The sequence below is a fragment of the Agelaius phoeniceus genome, chromosome 2 (assembly GCF_051311805.1).
Source record: "Agelaius phoeniceus isolate bAgePho1 chromosome 2, bAgePho1.hap1, whole genome shotgun sequence".
In the NCBI taxonomy this organism is placed as follows: Eukaryota; Metazoa; Chordata; class Aves; order Passeriformes; family Icteridae; genus Agelaius; species Agelaius phoeniceus.
The window spans coordinates 39387862-39407512 of NC_135266.1; the positions used below are offsets into that span (position 1 = coordinate 39387862).

General features: G+C 37.3%; 1 protein-coding gene across 5 annotated transcripts in view; it reads left to right on the forward strand.

Annotated features, from left to right (window-relative positions):
- Positions 1 to 19651, forward strand: part of NALCN (sodium leak channel, non-selective) — a 228482-nt gene that overhangs the window by 110116 nt on the left and 98715 nt on the right. For all 5 annotated transcript variants that reach the window (XM_077173516.1, XM_054627926.2, XM_077173517.1 and 2 more), the window contains 3 exons: positions 7662 to 7793; positions 13768 to 13935; positions 18396 to 18587. In XM_077173516.1, coding sequence (XP_077029631.1) covers positions 7662 to 7793; positions 13768 to 13935; positions 18396 to 18587 — 492 coding nt within the window. The remainder of the gene's footprint in view (positions 1 to 7661; positions 7794 to 13767; positions 13936 to 18395; positions 18588 to 19651) is intronic.

Below are 19651 nucleotides of genomic sequence, written 5' to 3' on the forward strand. Positions count from 1 at the left end.
CCTTTGCAGTATCTAAAAGCAACTTCTTCCAGCATCTTTTAAACTCATCCTTCGCCTTGTTACTTAATGAGGTTGCATTATTTGAATTCATCCCTGCATTGAAGTTCCTCTCAAATACGGTAGATGTTTTCTCAGATTTACAAGGTTTTTTAATGTCCCACACTGATATATAACTGCATCAATATAAGGTTTTAAAAAACTTGTTCCCATAACATTTCTGGTTAATGCTTAATAATTTTCCAAAATGTTCAGATTGCAGAGCATGGGAATAATTGCTAAATTCTCCTCACAAGCATATCTTTGTCAGGCAGTCATAAAGTAAGTTGAAAGCAAAATGGTTTATAGAAAATTAGTTACATAGCTTGTAAAATGCTCTACAATGTCCTGAAAACAAAAGGGAAAATTTTCTGCAATTTCACAATTTTGTACTTGCTCAGATGGCCATTAACCAACAAGATGAAAATCAAATTTATCCTATTCACGCTATGAATTATATGTGATTAGCAGTGTATAGAATGTGATTTTCTAAAGCTTCTTTCATATTCAAGGTATCTTCAAGCACTTTGCAAAAAAAAAAAAAGACTAAATAAACACCATAACTATACTAAACATGTATAGGACAAAAAAGCTTGCCCTTTTCTTTAGGCCAGGATTGAATCTTTGCTTAGTGACTCTTAGAAATCTTGTGTCATGGAATCCTAAAGTCAAGGGGATTTTGCTATTTCCAGTCTTCTACATTATTTCTGAAGCTTTTGATGTGTCCTGATTTCAACATTTAATCAAGAATGACTGGCAATCATGTTCTTTTCTTAGTGGTATAAATTCTTTGCATACACCTTAAACTGACCCTGCTCTATAAAATCCATAATACCTTTATATGTATTTAGGAGTCATGGGCCAACCTCTGAAATGTCTAGAAAGAATGAGAATTGACTTGCAATACTTTCATTTTGCTATTATTTGACCTAGTGTTTTCCAAGCTGCTATAATGAACTTGAGTCATGCTTTGTTAGCTCTTCTGAGCAAGTTTTCTGTATTCTGTGATGCCCACATGACTCCAGCTAACTGGGCTTTATGAAGTGAATGGGTACCATAAGATTGGCAGTTCTGTTCCAGAATGCATCTCCACACATCACGGTGATTCTGTGCATGGAAATAAGCTGGGACTTGCATTTGCCTTCATGTCACTGCAGTGGTAGGATCTAGGCTCCAACAGGCCCATAAGTAAATAAGGCTGGATTAGCACAAATGTAAGCTTTAAAGAATCAAAGTCTATTCTAAGTACCAGAAAGTATGGTGTTCCAGTAGGTGTGTATAGACAGGAGTACAGGATACATACAGCATTAGTAAAATTATAGGTGTAAACTTAACCACAGTGATCATGTAGCCAGTACAAGGTCTTTAAACAGGTATAGCTGGAAGCTTGGCTGGAATTTTTTAGCAGAATCTAGCTTCCTTGTGCAAATAGCAAAAACCAATGAAAGCTAAAAGGGAGTAAGAAGCTTTCCAGAGCTATTCCATTATAATACAGAGGAGGAGATACTATTGGTTTATGAAGTATTAAAGTATATCTAAAATATAAAGAAATACAGATACAATTGTGTTTTTACCATTGATGAATGCACAATTCAAGAGTATCAAAATCTGAAAAAAAGCTTACCCATATAGTGATTATCAAAGCCTTTTAGTTAAATGATGTTTACACTGTTCATTAATTGGTTTGGTACTTTCAAGAGCTACCCTGCCAGTTTGACAATTATGCAGTCAAAGCTTTTCAAACTAAATAGCCAAAATAAGCAAAGCTTTTCTGCGTATCAGATCCTCACCATGTCTTGCTCAGTACTAATAAGTTTGATGGCTTTTTAGGTAATTTTTTATTCTTCAAGACTATTTGTCAGGGTTTTTTGTTTTCTTAGATCACCATCGCTGTTAGTATTATCAGATGAAGTCTAAATTTCTGTAGGTCTAAACTGAAACCATTGAGTTCTTTGAAGACACCTCTTTCAAGGTTTCACATGATGATATTAAACATTATCAGCTGGGTCAGTTTTCAGTTAGTAATATCAGGGTAATATGGCCCATGGGTTCTTTCATTATTAAGTCTGTCATACCCTACAAGTTTGCAACATTTATCGTCTTGCTTAGTAAGTAAGATCTACTGTGGACTTGAAAAAAAATTGCTATATGAAGGATGGTGATACAGAGACCTGACCTGATGTACATATCAAGCCCCCAAAAGGAATCTAGCATTAGGAAAAGGTAGTTTTATATTCAATAATTCCAGTTTGCTTAGTGACTGCATTTCACATGGACCACTGCTTTCCTGAGCCAGCATCTGTGGCGCTGGCTGTACAAAGTGGCAGCTGCTGTGGATGTTCTCCAGGGCAGTGAGCTGGCAAAGGCAAATTCATGTCACTCATCCTTCCTCTGCCATGCAGGAGCGTGGGAGGAGTATTAAAGCAATGTACCCCATTCTGATACTACTGGAGTGACAAAAGACTGCTTTAGGCCACGCATTGTAATGCTCTGTAAGACTAAGTGAGCCAGGTAGTCTCTACCTGTCAGCAATTGCAGTGTCATTACTTGATTTTTTGGGTGAATCCAGGATATTTAATACAGTTTTTCATTCAGAGTTCCTCAGCTGCACCAAGCATGTCCCTAGTGTTAAATAAATGAGTAGTATTTTAGAGGTGTTTTTTGCATTCATGAAATTCCCATCTGAGCACAAACAAATCCGTAGCTCCTTTGCGTATTTCTAAACAATGAAAGAATTTGGATGATTAACAAAGTTTGTTATGTACTGGTTTTTATAGCCACTGCATCTCTAAAGCACTGTGCCATACAGGTTCTTCAGTGTCCTGGACACTGAGAATTAGCATCCTGCATGAAGTCAGATGCCAGCATTATAGGTAATTCATAGTAAATGTAAGAAATTCATCACTGTTGTAGTTGATTGATGACAGCAGCAGGGCATTTCACTTGAGACTTCTTCAACACAGCTAATCTTAAATCCAGTTTAATATTAGATACAATTTACCATGTATCTGGCTGACAGCAACATCAGAACATTTCTTTCATCTCATTCCTACACCGCTTAAGAAACACACATCGAAGGGCTAAAAAAAGGTCAGTAAATTAAACAAGAACAAAAATTGGCATTATGTCTTCTCTTTCAAGTTTGCATGGAGAATTTTCCATGCCTGTGTGCTCTGAAAAGGGCTGTAATCCAAATGATACACTGCTGATCTGATGATCCAGAATGACTTTCAAGGCTTGGGCAAGAGCTGTGGACTAAATTCAGCTTTTATTTAGGCCTCATTCCAAATACAGAAATACATAAAGAGACGGTGGATTCTCATGGTCGAACATAGAAGCAGAGGTGTATCTGAAGTGTTTTAAGGGTGCAAACACAAATTAAAATTCTGTGATGTAGAAAGAGCAAACTAAGGCAGATTAGAGTAGGGGGAAAGCTGGGCACGGTAGGTGTGTGGGTTAGAGCACTGTGATTGATCTCCTAAAGATACAGCAAGCTGTGTGAGATGCCAGCAGGAAAGCTGCTTATCGTGCACAGCATTCGTGACAAGTGAGCAGCTAGAGTCTTACATGACGTAGGAAAAAAACGAGAAACACAGATACCAATCTGGCCCCCATGAACTGGCTTGTCCTGGGATTTAAAAATAATGATTTTTTTTTTAAATGTCCTCAGCATAGCATTTTTGCTGTGTGTGTGGTGGAGGTATTTGTTCAGATGCCTTCACCTTGCTGGCTCTGTGTGCTCTCTGTCTCTCTGCCAGCACCTAGGTGCATTTATTGTTCCTCACCACAGCTATCTCTTAATTTGTTGCCTCAGCCAGCTGTTCCTGCCTTTACATTGCCTGTGCCTGGCTTGAGTCCTGTCTGAGCCTCCTTCCTTATTATCTTAATGTTGAATCATCTTATGCCAGTGTAATACTTTCTATTAGCTAAATAGTTTACTTTCTGTTTAATTGGGAAGGGAACCTTGACAACAAGCTTTATTGAATCTTACTGAAAAATAAAAGGTGCTGCAGAGAGTCCAGAGAAGGGCAAGGACCCTGGTGAATGGTCTGGAGCACAAGTCCTATGAGGAGGGAGGGAGCTGAGGATGTTTAGCCTGGAAAACAGGAGGCTCAGGGAGGACCTTATTCCTCTCTATAACTATATGTAATGAGATTTTAGTAAGGTGGGGGTCAGTCTTTTCTCCATGTTACAAGTGACAGGATGAAAGGAAATGACTTCAAGTTGCACCATGGAGGGGTTTATATTAGAAGAGATTTCTTAATGGAAAGGGCTGTCAAACATTGGAATAGATGGCTCAGGGAAGTGGTGGAGTCACCATCCCTGGAATTTTTAAAGCACATGTGGCTATGTCACTTGAGGACATGGAAGATCACAAAGTGTGCGTGTATGTACATGCATATGAAGACAATTTATGCATTTTTATTTTTCCTGTATTACCATTTTGCTTCCCTGTGAAGGGAGATAAAAGTGGCTTTTGCAACCTCACTTGCTAGTTTCTTTTAGCAAGTACTTTCACAATTGAGACAGAATACTTCATTATTATGATGGAAATTTTGACACCATTAAAAATACAGTGTAAAATATGCAGAGAGACTAACTATCTGGTTAGAATTTGTGTGAAATGGAAATGTAAAGGGTAGAATGACACCTGTTTTGAATCATATCACTGAAAAAAATGCATGATTGATGCCAGCAGCCCTACCTTTAATTATTGTATTCTTATAGCTTGCCTTGTGGATTAAAAATAAAAGCAAGACCTTATTTAGCCACTATTTTGGTGACTTACCTGTGCTTTAGGTATTATTAACCCCTGCTTGTTCTGTAAATTTCTAAATGTAAAGCTTCTCTCCTGAACCTCCCTTTCTAGAATAGAATATACAACCATTTTATGTCACTAGGGTCAAAAGGAAGTCAGCTTGTATAATAAAGGTTTTGCTTCTGTCTGCAATGCTATCTGTAATTCACACAAAAAATTGAGATATTAAGAGACAAGAGGCAATTCCATCAGTTTGTATGCTTGTAAATATGTGCTTAGTCTCCATTCAGCTTTTTAAACAAGCTATCTTAAACTCCAGTGGAATTCAAGAGGGGATGAATTCATCAGTAGACAGGCACAAGGCTTTGCTAAAAGCTGAACAAGTACTAGTCCTTGCAGCCTCCCATACATCCGAAATTATGTTCTAGTTTCTTCAAAAAAGAAGCACACAACAATCCTGTATAAGAGTAGCTGGGTTAAGACTGGGTTTCAGGCAGGATTTCACATAAAATTTTAATGCTGACTATTCATGAATATAACAATCTCAGCTCATTAAAGACTGAGACAGTGTTTTACAACTCTATATATGAATTTCCTAATGTGTTAATATATCTTACGAATGTAAAAATGTGTGTTTCTTAAATTTTGCGTCCTTCTGAAGTAGACTATCTTTGAGATTCCTTTCAACCTAAACTGTTCCATGATTCTATGAGTTTCACATTCACAAGCCTCAGTTCTCCTGGGGCAGTGTAACTACTCTGCTAGAAGGACAATACAGCAGAAAACAGTCCAGCTTTCTGTATTGCAGGGGTGGTAACTTCCTAAAATGTGTACTGATTAGATCAGGTGTTCTGGAGGCTTATCATATTAGCCAGGAAGGAGAAATTGGTCAGATTGTGAGATTCAGGAGCAGTCTTTTTTGCAATGACCATGAGAATGTGGAGTTCAGGAACCTTCAAAGAAGGAACAAAGCCAAAAGATAGGACCACAACCCTGGTGTTCAGATTTTTCATGTTCAGGGGTCTGCTTGGAAGAATCCCATAGGACACAGTCATAGATATTATAGGTTCCGGAAGAATTGGTTGATTTTCAAGGATCTTCCTCCTTCAAGTTAAAAAATGGTCTCCTTCCAAGTGCAGGAAATCAAACAAACAAGACCGGAGGTCCACATAATTGAACCAGTAGCTCTGGACAAAACTCAGAATTGAAAAAGAAGCATACAAGAGATGGAATCAGGGCCAAGTGGCCCAGGAGGACTACAAATACCCTGTCTGAGAGTGGAGTTACAGGATTGAATCTACCATGACATGGAAGGCAACAAGAAAGGCTTCTACATATAAGAGAAGCAAAAGGAAAACTAGAAAAATGTGAGCCTGCTGTTGAAAGAATTAGGAGACCTTGCAAGGCAAGGCAGTGGCATAGAAATGGTTGAGGCCTTTTTCACCCATCTTGATAGGTACGACTGACCTTCAGGATCTCAAGCCCCTGAGTTTTGGAAGAAAGTCTGGAGCCATGAGGAACAGCTGAACAAAACAAAAGACTCTTACACTGTGAAGGTGGTCAAACAGTGGAACGGATTGCACAGATGGGTTGCAGAGCCTTCATCCTGCAAGATACTCAAACTCTAACTGAACAAAGTTCTGGAATACCTGTTCTAGCTGACTGTGCTTAAGCAGGCAGCACCAGACTAGATCTCAAGAAGTCCCCTCCAACATAAACAATTATGTGATTTTGTGTACATAAACCAGTACCTTTTTAAGGAAAAGATGAAAGGAGGCAGAGTTCTTCTAAATTTTTAGTTCTCTTATTCCTGAAATTTTGTTAGGCACTTCTATGTATAAACTTAGGAACAAATAAAAATGGCCTTTTCCACTGTAGGTACAACTTACACACAAACACAAGGAACCATAATGGTACATAACTTACTCGTATTGAAAACCTGAACTGTATTATTTGTGGAAATGTGTAAAACAATATCAATATTAGTCACCATTCATTCAAATATTTTTTAATGTAAAATAACAGTATGTTCTGTTTTGAACAGAACAGTATGTTTAATAACAGTACATTCTGTGTTTGACTCTAGCTTTTACTGTGGCTGACCCAGTGCGGGAAGTGGTTAGGCTTTTAGGGTAAATCATGAGTTCATGGTCTTTGTGATGAGTGCTTAGAAGTTACTTCTTTGAACTTCTGCATATCAGTAATGTTTTAGCATCTCACAGATGTAAACTCCTGGACACTTCTCTGTGCCTCTCTTTCTCTCTTCTCTCCTGTGTGGCTGCAGCAGCAGTGACGCAAAGCATTAAGTACACAGATATGTGAATTATCTGTGAGTACTTCATAGCTCATAGGCTCAGATGTGTATATCTACTGTATATAGATGTGTTTTATTCATGTAGGCACTGGTTTGACATCAGGTGAATCCCATAAAACATGTTTCTTGAGCAAAAGCAGAGCACAAGATAGAAATTGATGTAACTTTTTCCTGAACAATAAGTCATTGTGATTTACATGAATAAATCATAATGCAGGAGTATTGAACAAGGCCAAATGACTAGATAGATGTGCTCTTTATGCTTTAGAACACACTAAAGTAATGGATATCATATTAAATTATAAACCTTCAGTAAGAAGTCAATTGGTAAAGAGAAATTAAAAAGTACCAAAAAATCTCAAAACCTACACATGTGAACCAGTTGAAGCAATATATTAAAACATATTTTAAAGCTTAAAACATGAAAATCATATAAAGAAGCTTTAGAATAACATATTATTATAGCTGACTATGTTTTGACAATCTAATATAACTTTAAAATGCACATGGTTTGACTCCTTTTGATGATAACATTTATTTTTTCTTTTGTAGAAAATGATGAGGTCATCTGTGTTTCATATGTTCATACTAAGCATGGTTGCTGTCGATGTGATTGTTGCTGCTAGCAACTACTATAAAGGAGAAAATTTCAAGAGACAATATGATGAATTTTACCTTGCTGAGGTGGGTATGGTAAAACGACTATCTGGGTAATTTTCAAGATAAGCTAAAGTAAAAAATGTGATTGTCAAGAACATTTTAGTGTGTAATTTTTTATTCCCTCAAGCATTCCAAGAATACTTTGCTCACTTCTTCAACTTCCTCTGTCTGACAGTGGCTGACAGCCCTATCTTACAACCTTTTGAAAGGTAATTTCCTCAAACAAAATGTTAGTGGTAGTGAGCTGAGGCTTAAGGGTAACATCTGCAGGCAATGCATGGCTGCTGAGTTCCTATCTTTTTCTAGCAGGAGTGTAACATTCAGAAGAATTTAACTTTAAAAAGATCACAAAGCATTGTATTTAAAAATATAATATAGAACTTCTTCCTAAATAATCTTTATTTATATAAAGATTATATACTTAGCTGCCAGAAGGTCCCTTAGCATAACCAAAATACTGTTACAAGTAGTCTGGCTTCAGCAATCACAAGAGCACACCACCAAAATACCCATTTATGCAGTCATGAATTTTGCAAAGGAGGAGTCTGTTAAGTGCTCCTGAACCAGTTAAGTTTAGCTACAAGTGACATTCTGACAGGAAGCCTGCTTGAGTCATTAGCTGATGAGGATATCACTGTAGAGCATGCACTAGAGATCCTAGAACCTTGCCTGCATTGGGCACATTTCTCCTTCATGCTTACTGCACTTTCCCTGGCTTCAATAGTTACACAGTCCTTTGGAGCCAGAGGGGTCACTCTTAGACTAGAGTGAATGATAGCAGAATATTCTTGGTTGTTTCTCTGGTTTTGGTTGTTGTGTAGTTTTCTATGTCTAAATATTTTTGATATTCAGACTCACATGCCCAGCTTTAAGCCCTTTAGTCCTTATAACAGTATAATGCTTTATGAATCTCCTTTTTTAAGGAAGATTGAATTGATACATATTTTTTATCTTAGCTTTAGAATTTGTATTTGATCTCTTAAAATTGTATGAAACTGAGAGTTCACCAGTTCTGGGACAGAAATGAGAGCAAAAAAAACCTGTTAGAAACCACACCTTTAAAAAAGTGCAAATTATAAAGACAGCAGTGCTGCATCATTCTTCATTGTCTCTCATGATGCTGGGGATTGCTGGATTTTGTATGAATATTGAGTCAATGTTGGCACGGACAACAATTACAAGAATAATTGTGAAATGTATTGTCTTTATTTTATCTCAGGTTCTAAGACTATTTGAAAAACAACATGAATATGAAAATTATTATCTTGAAAATAAGATATTGGAATAAAACCAGCAAATGCTGGGTTGTCATAAAACACTCCACAGATCTTAGAGTAGAACTGAGGGAAACTCATTTTCATCTCCATCATAGTTTAACCCCAGCCAGCAGCTCAGCCCCATGCATCCTCTTGTTCACTCTGCCTCAGTGGGATGGGGCAGAGAATGGTCATAGTAAAAGTGAGACAACTCATGGGTTGAGATAAAAAACAGTTTAATAGGTAAAGCAAAAGTCATACACACAAGCAAAGCAAAGCAAGGGATTCATTCACCACTTCCCATAGGCAGCGAAACCATCTCTGGGAAAGCCAGACTCCATCAGCCATAACAGTAACTTGGGAAGACAAGCAGCATCACTTTAAATATGCCCCTCCTTCCTTCTGCTTCCTCCAGCCTTATATGCTGGGCACAATGCCCTGTGGCATAGGATATCCTTGTGTTCAGTTAGGATCATCTGTCCAGGCTGTGTCCCCTCCTCCCAGCTCCTTGTGCACGCCCAGCCTGATCACTGGTGGGGTGAGAGGCAGAGAAAGCCTTGACTTCAGGCGAGCACTGCTCAGCCACAGCTGAAACATCCCTGTGTTACCAACACTGTGTCGGGCACAAATCCAAAATAGCAACATGCAAACTATGGTGGGGAAAATTAACTCTGACACAGGCAAATCTGGTACAATATCCGTGGCTGGAAACAAATAATTAAGTCAACATTAAAGCCTGAGGCCATGAACTCTTCGCAGCAGGCATTTTTGCTTTGTGCCCAGGATACAGCAAGTAGAGCCTGGATTCTTAACAAAAAAGCATTAATTCTATTTATATTCAAAATAGGGAACATTGCATGTCCTATTTCTATTTTGGCTCTGAATATATAGTATAATTATGCTTTTATTAATCAGTACTAGAAACAATCTCTTCAACATTTCAAGTATAAAGTTTTCAGGGTTTTTTTTCCAGTAGAAATACTTGCCAGGGTTTATTCAAGGTGAGTCTATAATGTAGACTGTCTGTGTCTGTCCTATAAGCAATGTCCAGTTTTCTCTAACAATACATTTTTCTCTTTCTGCATAGGTTAGATAATTGATTTCTTAGTGAAAAGGTTGTCAGAAAAATCATTTGTTTGGCTTTTTACATTTCCAAGTATATGAGGCAAAGTATTCTGAGATAGAGAAAGGTGGGATTTTTTTTATTTGTAAAGCATTTCTTATGTCCATTTATTGGATTTCCTGGTTTTATTTTTCATTTTTTTAATCCTGTGATGCTTTTACTAGAGGCACTATAAAAATCAAACTAACAAAACCCTAGTATGTTATGGAAGGAGGAACAAAGTATCAGAAGAGCAGAAGAATAAAAAATCCTGAGAGAGAGAAAAAATCAATAAGCTGGTGTCATTTCCTATTTGGTTGTTGTGAAACTTGTTTTTTGTAGCACAAAGGATGCACAAAAGAAACATTTTTAAGAGCCTTGAGGAAACTGAATACTCAGGCAATGCAGATTATTCCACAGTGTTTGTTTTCTTGGTGAAGACTAGTTGGAGCAGGATGCACTGCTGTTGCTCTGCCTTTTCCATTAGAGTAGGCTACAGAAAGCTTTCCCTTCAGTGGGAGCTGACTTGAGTTGCCAATAGCAGTGAGGATTCACTTTGCTATAGGAAATAGCCAGATAGACTACAGTAAGCATATCTGGCTTTCTGATACGTTTTCTAGAAGTTGTCTTAGAAGCTGCTGGCTTTAGGAGAAGACATGTCTAATAAAATATCTCAGTTGGTCCATCCTGTGTATCACACATTGTAGTGGCCTAGAATTGCAGAAATTCATCCACTTAAAGTCAGTGGGAAAATCTAAATTAATTTATTGAGATGCCCCATACCAATAAAAGAAACCTGTTTTCATTGTTGGAAAGGAAAAACAAACTCATGAAGGCAAAGGCTAAGCAAGAAGATAAAAGGAGTTAATCTATACCCAGATCCCATTGTTTGTATAATTTTGTATACCCAGTAGTAAATAAGAGGTTCTGACAGGCATTTCAACTTGTATGCACCAGTCCTGCAGATTAATCGAAGTTTTAACAGGATGACTCAAAACCCCAGTGCAGTATCCTGGAAAGAGTAGAGCTTCAAACACACTTTGGTAATTTTTAATGAGGATGCTGACTTTAGGTGCTCAATACCTAGACAGAATAGTGATGGATGTTGGTTTTTATATGGTTCTTCCATTATAACATGTTACATACTAGCTGTCTAATTTGAGTTGCATACAATTTCTACAAATACTGTCTGAATACGAGTTCAAAACCAGGTGCTCCTTTGTAGTTTCTCCTAGATTCCTTTTGTAACCTGTCCCCTTGCACTGCTGCCTTTGGGTAGCCTTTGCCCTGACCTGGATGAAGGAAGGATTGAATGCTGTGTCAGATCTGGTAGTGAGGGAAGTGTTAGAGGTCTGTGCCCTTAATCCCACTGATCCTTCTTGGAAGAATTCTTATCTTTCCTGGCAGCTTGATAACCTTTCAAGTAAGATGCAGTAAATGAGTCTGTCACGGTTGGATGCTGACTGATAGTGAGCTCTGCCTCTGCCAAAAAAAGGTGTTGAGTGTCTACTAGCAAAAGGTAATGTTGATAAAGCTTCCAGGTGACCAAAAGGGAAATGGCCCATTCCTCTTAGCTCCTCTTTGGCCTCCCCAAAGCAGAATTGGCAACATAGTGGAGGGTGACTGCTTGGCACCTGCTTATGTGTTACACCCGTGTTTTCTGCTCTGGCTTCTGAGTTTGCTTTTGCCTTCTCTTTACAGCAATGAAAGGAATTATTCCAGCTTTAAAAAAACCCCACAAAACTATAAAATTGTATTTCATTTCACACCTAACAAAAAGTTCTAGTCAGATATTCTGAATCTTCTCCTGTAATTAATTATAAGGAAGGAAAAAAATACAAGCTCTGTCAGCAGGAAGACAGGTGTATAAATGTAATCAGATGTTACACAAACCATTTGATACATTTTTAAGTGCCAGTGGTTTGAATTCATTTGACAAGTATGTGAAATGCAAATGATCCTGCCCACACATTTTTAGAATAAATTAAAATACACTTAACATCATATTTGTTAGTCTTGTTCTAATAGGAAGCCTATGTGCTCTGAAGTTTGTATGTGTGTATTTAAATGTCATTGTTATTCCACCTGCTCTGAGTTGAATCCCAGCTGCTTTCTAACCACAGTTCCATTTTGCCCAATTCAATGGCCTTCTTCTTTTAGGACTCAGTTAGATGTTGTGTCATTAAAAGTGAGCTTTACTTTTAAGGGTTTTTTGCTAAAACATTTTTCTGGTGTCTTAGAGATTTTCGTGTAAAGGAGTAGTCTCCCCAAACCTGGCTTATTGCTCTCCTAGAGCTCTTTGAGATCCCAGAACACAGGCTGTAAAACTGGCAAGATCCATTTGAGGATAAAGGCATAAATGTGTCCCTACACTGTCTGTCATAAACTTCAGTGTTTAATTTCCATATCCACTCCTTCTGGTGACAGTCCTGTACACATAAAATACGTAAAATTTTATTTAGCTATCTCACAACCTCCCTCTTTCATGTTGATAAACATATTTTTGATGGACTGCAGAGTTTAAATTTTTAAGGCAGCATTCCCGACATTTTCATTGTCAGGGTCAGGATTAAAATCTTAGTCTCTAACTCTTTTATCCCCTGCCAAATTCAGTAGACCTCATGCCCCACAGTCAATTAGTCTCTCATTTTAACAGACTTATAATTCTTGTCTTCAAAGGAGATTTAAGCTATATTTTCTTTATTTCTACTACACTTTGAAAGTATTAGTGGCAATTAGATATAAACTAGTGTTATTTTAGGGTCTCTTTTAAACCTCAATGTGTGTAAAGGGTTAGAGAGGAACATTTCTGAGTCACAGAAAAGCATTTCCATTGCATATCCTGGCTGTTGGAAAGTGTGGAAGAGAGCATCTCAAAGTCTATACAGTGGTAAAATGAGAAGGCAGATGAGGAAGTGTGCCCAGCCAGCAGGATTTTTGGTAATGAGAGAAGTGAGAGAAAATAAATCTTGAAGATGTACACCTATGCTTTTGTTCAAACTGAACATTATGCATTTTACTGTGAAAATATTTCAAGAAAGGCCTCTGTAAGAATCTCAAAGTCATTCCCTACAAGTAGATTTCTTCTCCTGTAACTTCCCACCATGTCCAAGTTCTTTAACATCATTATGAAAATTAACTAATTCTGGACTGACTTTGAATTTCCTCTCCTTTTAAAATTTGTTTTAGGTGTTTAAAAACCATTACCTCTTTTCTACCTGTTTTGGTTGTTGTATTACTATGGATGTTTTAGAAAATTGAAGTAGCAATTTTCAAACTTTGGTGTCTTTCTTAGATCTCTTGAAATTCTTCAAAAACCTCATATGTGTTGCTTCATATTTTGAAAAAGTCATGTCATCATATTTTCTTTTTTATATATATAAAATGAAAGGTCATCTGGATGGATTTAATAATTCATGCTTTCCAAATAATGAAATCTACCTGTCTGTGTTGAGTCTAGAAAATTCTATGAAGTGAAATCTATTATTGTTTATTCTGTTTAGAATATGGTTGGTTTTGTTAAATATTATGAAAATCTTTATTTTTGCCATACAAAGCCCTGATAGACATCATGACTTAGAAACTTCTAATTTAACTCAGTGTTTTGAATGCATCTTTCTTATTTTATATTTCCATCTAGGTTGCTTTTACAGTTCTGTTTGATTTAGAAGCTCTTCTGAAGATCTGGTGTTTGGGCTTCACAGGATACATCAGCTCATCTCTCCACAAGTTTGAGTTGCTGCTTGTAATTGGAACCACTCTCCATATTTATCCAGACCTCTATCACTCTCAATTTACATATTTTCAGGTATGATCAGCTACTTTTACTTTTTACCCTATATACCAAATTAAAATGTTACCCACCCACATTTCACACAAATTTCAATTTCCTCACAGTATTGACCCATTTTGAGAACGATTTTAAAATTAAAAAAATCTCTGTTTTTAACTATGTTCATTGGGTGGATTTAGAAAAATAGCATTCTTTCAAACTTTGCTGAGAAGTCCTTTCTGTTATCAGTAACTCCCATTTCTTATCTGAGCTGCACTGTTCAGTAAGTTCTGGTTTGTTTCTTCATTGTTCTTCACCGAGCCTTGACCTATTACACAGCTGTTTACAACATCACATTCCCATAGTGTCCACCACTACTTTCCTGGCTGCTCTCCCTGAGGCATCAATGCACTAGCTGTTGTTTCTCCAAATCTTCATCTCTGTGGCAGTCACATGCTAAGAAAAGTTACTATGAGTATTCTGAGAAAATTTCTTCAGAATCATCCTAGAGTTGGGTTTTTTAGCTCTCCAGGCATTCCCAATATAGATGGAGTGTGAGGCTCTTCTTGCATTTTCACTTGGGGGAAGAGCAGGAAAGAGAGACAAAAAAAGATTGATTAATTCTGACTTATTATTCTGACTGATTCTTCTTGTCAGCCAGACCAACCAATTCCCCATTCATCCTCCTTCAAGTGCTTAGTGTTGATCCAGTTTTTGGGAGAAAGCACTGGGATTCATTATGAGTTATGTTCCACAGTGCTAAAGAAAGGGGTTTTTTAAGAATATAAATATTAAAGGATTTATATCTGGCCATTATTCAGCAATGGGTTGGCATGGTGAATAAGTAATACTCAATAGAGGAAAATAATAAATCATCAGACAGTGTTCTGTCAATAAATGTTATAGTGACACATATTGCCAACATGAATACGGCATGGGGGAAGCAGTCTCCCCAAGTGTGGGTTGAAACATAAAGGCCTTTTCAGATTTCTGCAAATGTCATCCTGTATTTTTTCTAAATAGTTCTGCAAACCTTCTCAAGAAAGCTTTCAGGATGAAAAAATCTATTTTGTCTTCACCTGCTATAATTTGAAGCCTTTTAAGTCATTATAGCTTTGATTTTGCTGTCCAAATATGTAGAATGTTGTTACTCTATGCAGCATGATGCATCTAAGGTGCAAGGAAGGATGATGTGTCAGGAGTATGAACTTGCACAGCACAGGGAGCGTAGCTGGGAGCTCTCAGTTAAACCAGTCAGAAATTTAGTTAATAATTGGTTCATATTTATTAGGACATAGTCGGCTTGTGACTGGAAATAAGAATTTTCAACATAAATTATGAATATTGGACTAAATGGATGACATCATCACTAACTCGTGGGATTGAAAGTATGATTAAAATGTAGGCAGATGCTGGTAAGAAGATAATAAGTCTTTTCTTTTTAATGGATTTAATTAGTTTAGTGGAGAAGTGATGGTGGTGATGTTTTGGTTTTTTTAGTTACACAGTGCTAGCTTTTATGACAGATAATTTCAGGATGTGATTTTTTTTTCCAAAATATATGAAAGACATACATTTTACAAGCAGAAATACCTGCTACACTGAAAGATTTGGGTTGTATTTTGCAATCCAAGTCCCCTAGGAGGTGAATGATTGGAAGGTTGAAGAATACCTTTGAAGTCAGTCATGTACATGCCATACTCCTCCACAGTTAAGTTCTGGGCAAGCTAGATAACACATTTTTAAATCAACCAAGGTCAAAATGCCTTTTTCAAAATGCCTTTTTCAAAATGCCTTTTTTTAAGACATGAATATGTCTTAATGTTAGGCAGATTTCCAGGCATTTAGGTATTTGTGATGACAGCGTAAATGTGTTCCTTTTCAGCCAACAAAACAGATTACTGAAAACAGAAGTCCTTCTTGACACATTCCAGGATAGCAAGCAAGAATTATTGTTTGGGTTGTCTTGCATACATTTCAGTTTGCATTATTCATTGGTCTATATCATTACCTTTTGCCAAAACATCACTCAGTCTTTACTACATTGACTACTGTCCACCCTCCCACCTATCTTCCTTGCATTCACTGTGCATTCATTCAAGATGCTTTGCAGAGCCCTCTGTGAAAGACTACAGCAAAGGACTGTTATCTAGCTATATCTGTAGGACATAAAATTAGTGGAGAAATAACAGATTTTGCATATTATTGCAGAGATCTGTAATGAACCAGCATAAAATGAAGATATTTAAACAGAATTTAACCTATACTGGACTAAAGAGATGGTATTGTATTTGTGCTTGGGGAAAATACTGCTGAGTCATTTTCTGAATAACTGTCATCCCTTGCAGGAGATGCAGACATTATTTGTAAGAGAGCTATGGTTCCTTTTTTGTATTATTAATTTTGATTTGTTTTTAACATATTTTTTATATTTAATCCAAATAGTGCATGTTCTATGGCTCCTAAATATAATACAATTTGCAATCTAATTACACAAAATGCATAAATTCATTAGAATGTACTTTTGCTAGATTCAGTTTGTTACCTAATGAAAATAAATGAAGAAACCAAATAGTATCAATAAGATTAGTGTGTGGCTTAAAGGTCAATTAAAGTTCCCCAAAGAAAAGGGAAAAAAGTAAGGCAGATAATTGAGTTTATCTAAAACACCACTGGGAATACCGACTAGTATGAAATCTTCTCCCCACTGGGGTCTGTGTTGAAACTAGTATTGATGGGAACAGAGCTAACATTTACACCATGAGTATTTGTAAGTAAGAAGGCACCATGTTTACATTTTAATAGTACTTGGAAATCTCACTCATCTCACTATCTGCCTTGGTAGTCAGTTTCATGTACTCAGATTATATGCAATATGGTCGTGGTACCAATATGAAAGAAAGGACTATATCTCACCTTGTGCTAAGATTGTGAAAGTTAAGCTGTCTAGTGTAACCTCTGAATCTAGGAGTCTCTTTTGTCACTGAAGGCAGTGGATTCCTATCCCATCTCATGTACGGCTCTGGTATGTTTGGAATAAGTTGCTCTCTTGAGTTGACTCTCTCTTTCTCCCCCCACCTTTGGTAGTTAAATCTAGATGACAAGCATATTCTGCATACCTTACAAATGGGTAGGGAGGTAAGCTTCAAGGAAATCCAAAGGTGTGTGCTATTAGCAAGCTACAGGACTACAGCGAGCTCACTGTATGAACAACTTCTGTCACACTTATTTTCTTTCCAAAAACAGCATAGTAATTGTATTTGATTTGTACATAAGGTCAGACAATAATTGCACTGTAATTCCTACTTTTCAGTTTCAATATGATTCTTGTGGAAGCCCAGGTGATACCTTGAAATAGAGACCCTTTTTCTTCCTAAGAACTGCAGAATCTCAGTTGCCCCATATGCTGCTGTCCATTGTCTTCAGCAACTAATGTTGCTGCCATGCCTGTTGTTGATGTTCTTGTCACAAGTCAACACCAATGGCAGAAACAGGAGAATCAGAGCTGTCAGCAGCTCTTTCAAAGTAGACTCAGCAGTGAATGGGTCAGGAGTTCCACACAAGATAAAGTTTTGCTGCCAGCACTGAGAAGTGTCAGATATGTCAGGGGAAAATAATGCTGTTGTGAGATACTGACTTTCTCTGATACTGAGAAACACAACCCAAAATTTCCCATGTAATATATAATATGAAATAGCAAAATATGTTCATTACCAAATTTACTAGGTTATGTAGTACATAATGCCAAACAATTTTACTTCAGGTCAGTGAAATGGAAACATGATCTGGAGAAGAAGACTTGGCAGTTCTTTATGTGAATATGTAACCTGATATAGCTAACATCATAAAATCAGAGAAATCTAAGTTAGAAGTGGCCTTTCAAAGCCACTTCATTGAGCCTGCTGCTCAAAGCAGAGCTTTTGTCAAAGTGTTCAAGACCCTGCCTATTTAGTATAAGAATGAAATTTTAACAGTGATGATAATCAAACTGGAGCCATTTACCTAGCACTTCAGTAGATTCTTAGTTGCTAAATCTAGACTGATGCACTTTGACTCCTACCTGGAGGCATTCTTATGTTTCGTAACACACTGTAAACCTCCTTTGGTCTCTAATTTCACATTACATTCATATTTAATACCTGTGGTGTGTTTTGTCTATGTCTTTGTTCCCATTGTTACCCCAAAACCAGCTTCACCCAATTGCATGTCTGTAATGACTCTTCATGATCAGTGAGTTGACTACAGCCTTGGAGACCCCTTGGCTCCTCCCATGCCTGTACAGTCATCCCATGCCTGTATGCCTCAATGCTGCTTATCTTCCTGGTTTTGTGGTTTTAACCTAACAATATGTCATCTATTACAAGTGGTGGCAACTTGATATTTATGGGTCTACAAGGCTTTAGGTCCCTTTTTTGCCATGAATGTCTGATATTTTGAAAGTTTCTGATTAAAGTGATAAATAATTGATACGGTTGCATTTTTCTCTTTCTTTGCAGGTTCTTAGAGTAGTTCGGCTTATAAAGATTTCTCCCGCTTTGGAGGATTTTGTGTATAAGATCTTTGGACCAGGAAAAAAACTTGGAAGTTTGGTAGTATTTACTGCCAGCCTTTTAATTGTAATGTCAGCAATCAGTTTACAGATGTTTTGCTTTGTGGAAGAACTGGATAGATTTACAACCTTTCCAAGGGCAAGTATAAAAAGCACTGATTACTCATTGGATGTCACTATTTTCTTTTGTGGATATTTTCTTACCATTGATGGCAGACTTGGCAGTGTTTGGTAAATGATTGGACTCAGTGATCTTAAAGGTCCTTTCCATCCTAATGATTCTGTGATTCTGTTGGGTTTAACCTGGCCAGTAGAGCTAAACAGGGGGGGGATGGGAAGTAAAATTTGTGGGCTGAGATAGAGAAATTTTAGGAGGACAGAAATGGAAGGGGAGACAATAATGGTACAAGAATTAGAATATACAAAATCAGTGGCTCACAGTGCCATTGCTCAGTATATGTTGGCTGATGCTCAGCCAGCTTCCAGTCTGCAGCCCATAACCAGCTTTCCCCTAGTTTATATGGTGACCATGATGCCATATGTGATGGGATATCCCTTTGGTCATTTGCAGTCACTTGTCCTACCTCTCATAACAACCTCAGCTTGTGCACTGGCACAGTGAGAGGCAGGAAGGGCCCTGACACTGTGCAAGCGCTGCTCAGCACCAACTAAACATCAGGGTATTATCAGCCTCATTCTCATCTTAAATATAGCACTGTGCCAGCTACTAGGAAGAAATTTAATTCTGTCCCAGCCCAAACCTGGACAGATCTATCATATTTCTTATTATATTAGCGGTCTTCCTTTCCTTCTGAGAAACATGAAGCAGTTTATCTCCATATGTATAGGTTTTTAAAAATTGTATTTTCTGGGTGTAATAGTCTCCCTGTTGTCCTTCTGTAGTGAAAACCATGTTTCCTTGTGATGTGTATTCTATTTCTGCTGTCAAGGGAACACAGAGAAATTTTACCCATGCACTGTGATGATGACACAGCACAGCATACAGCTTAACAGTACTCTCTCATGTAACAGGAAGAGAATTGATGTCCACAGGCATGAATATAGCCCAAGAATTTATATAAAACATGTATACACATGATTTATACCTTCCTATTATGAAAGTGGTTGTTCTTGATTTGTACAGGAATGCTTGTTTTACACAGGGTTATAAAACCTGACTGCATTGACAAAATAAGTGTTTGC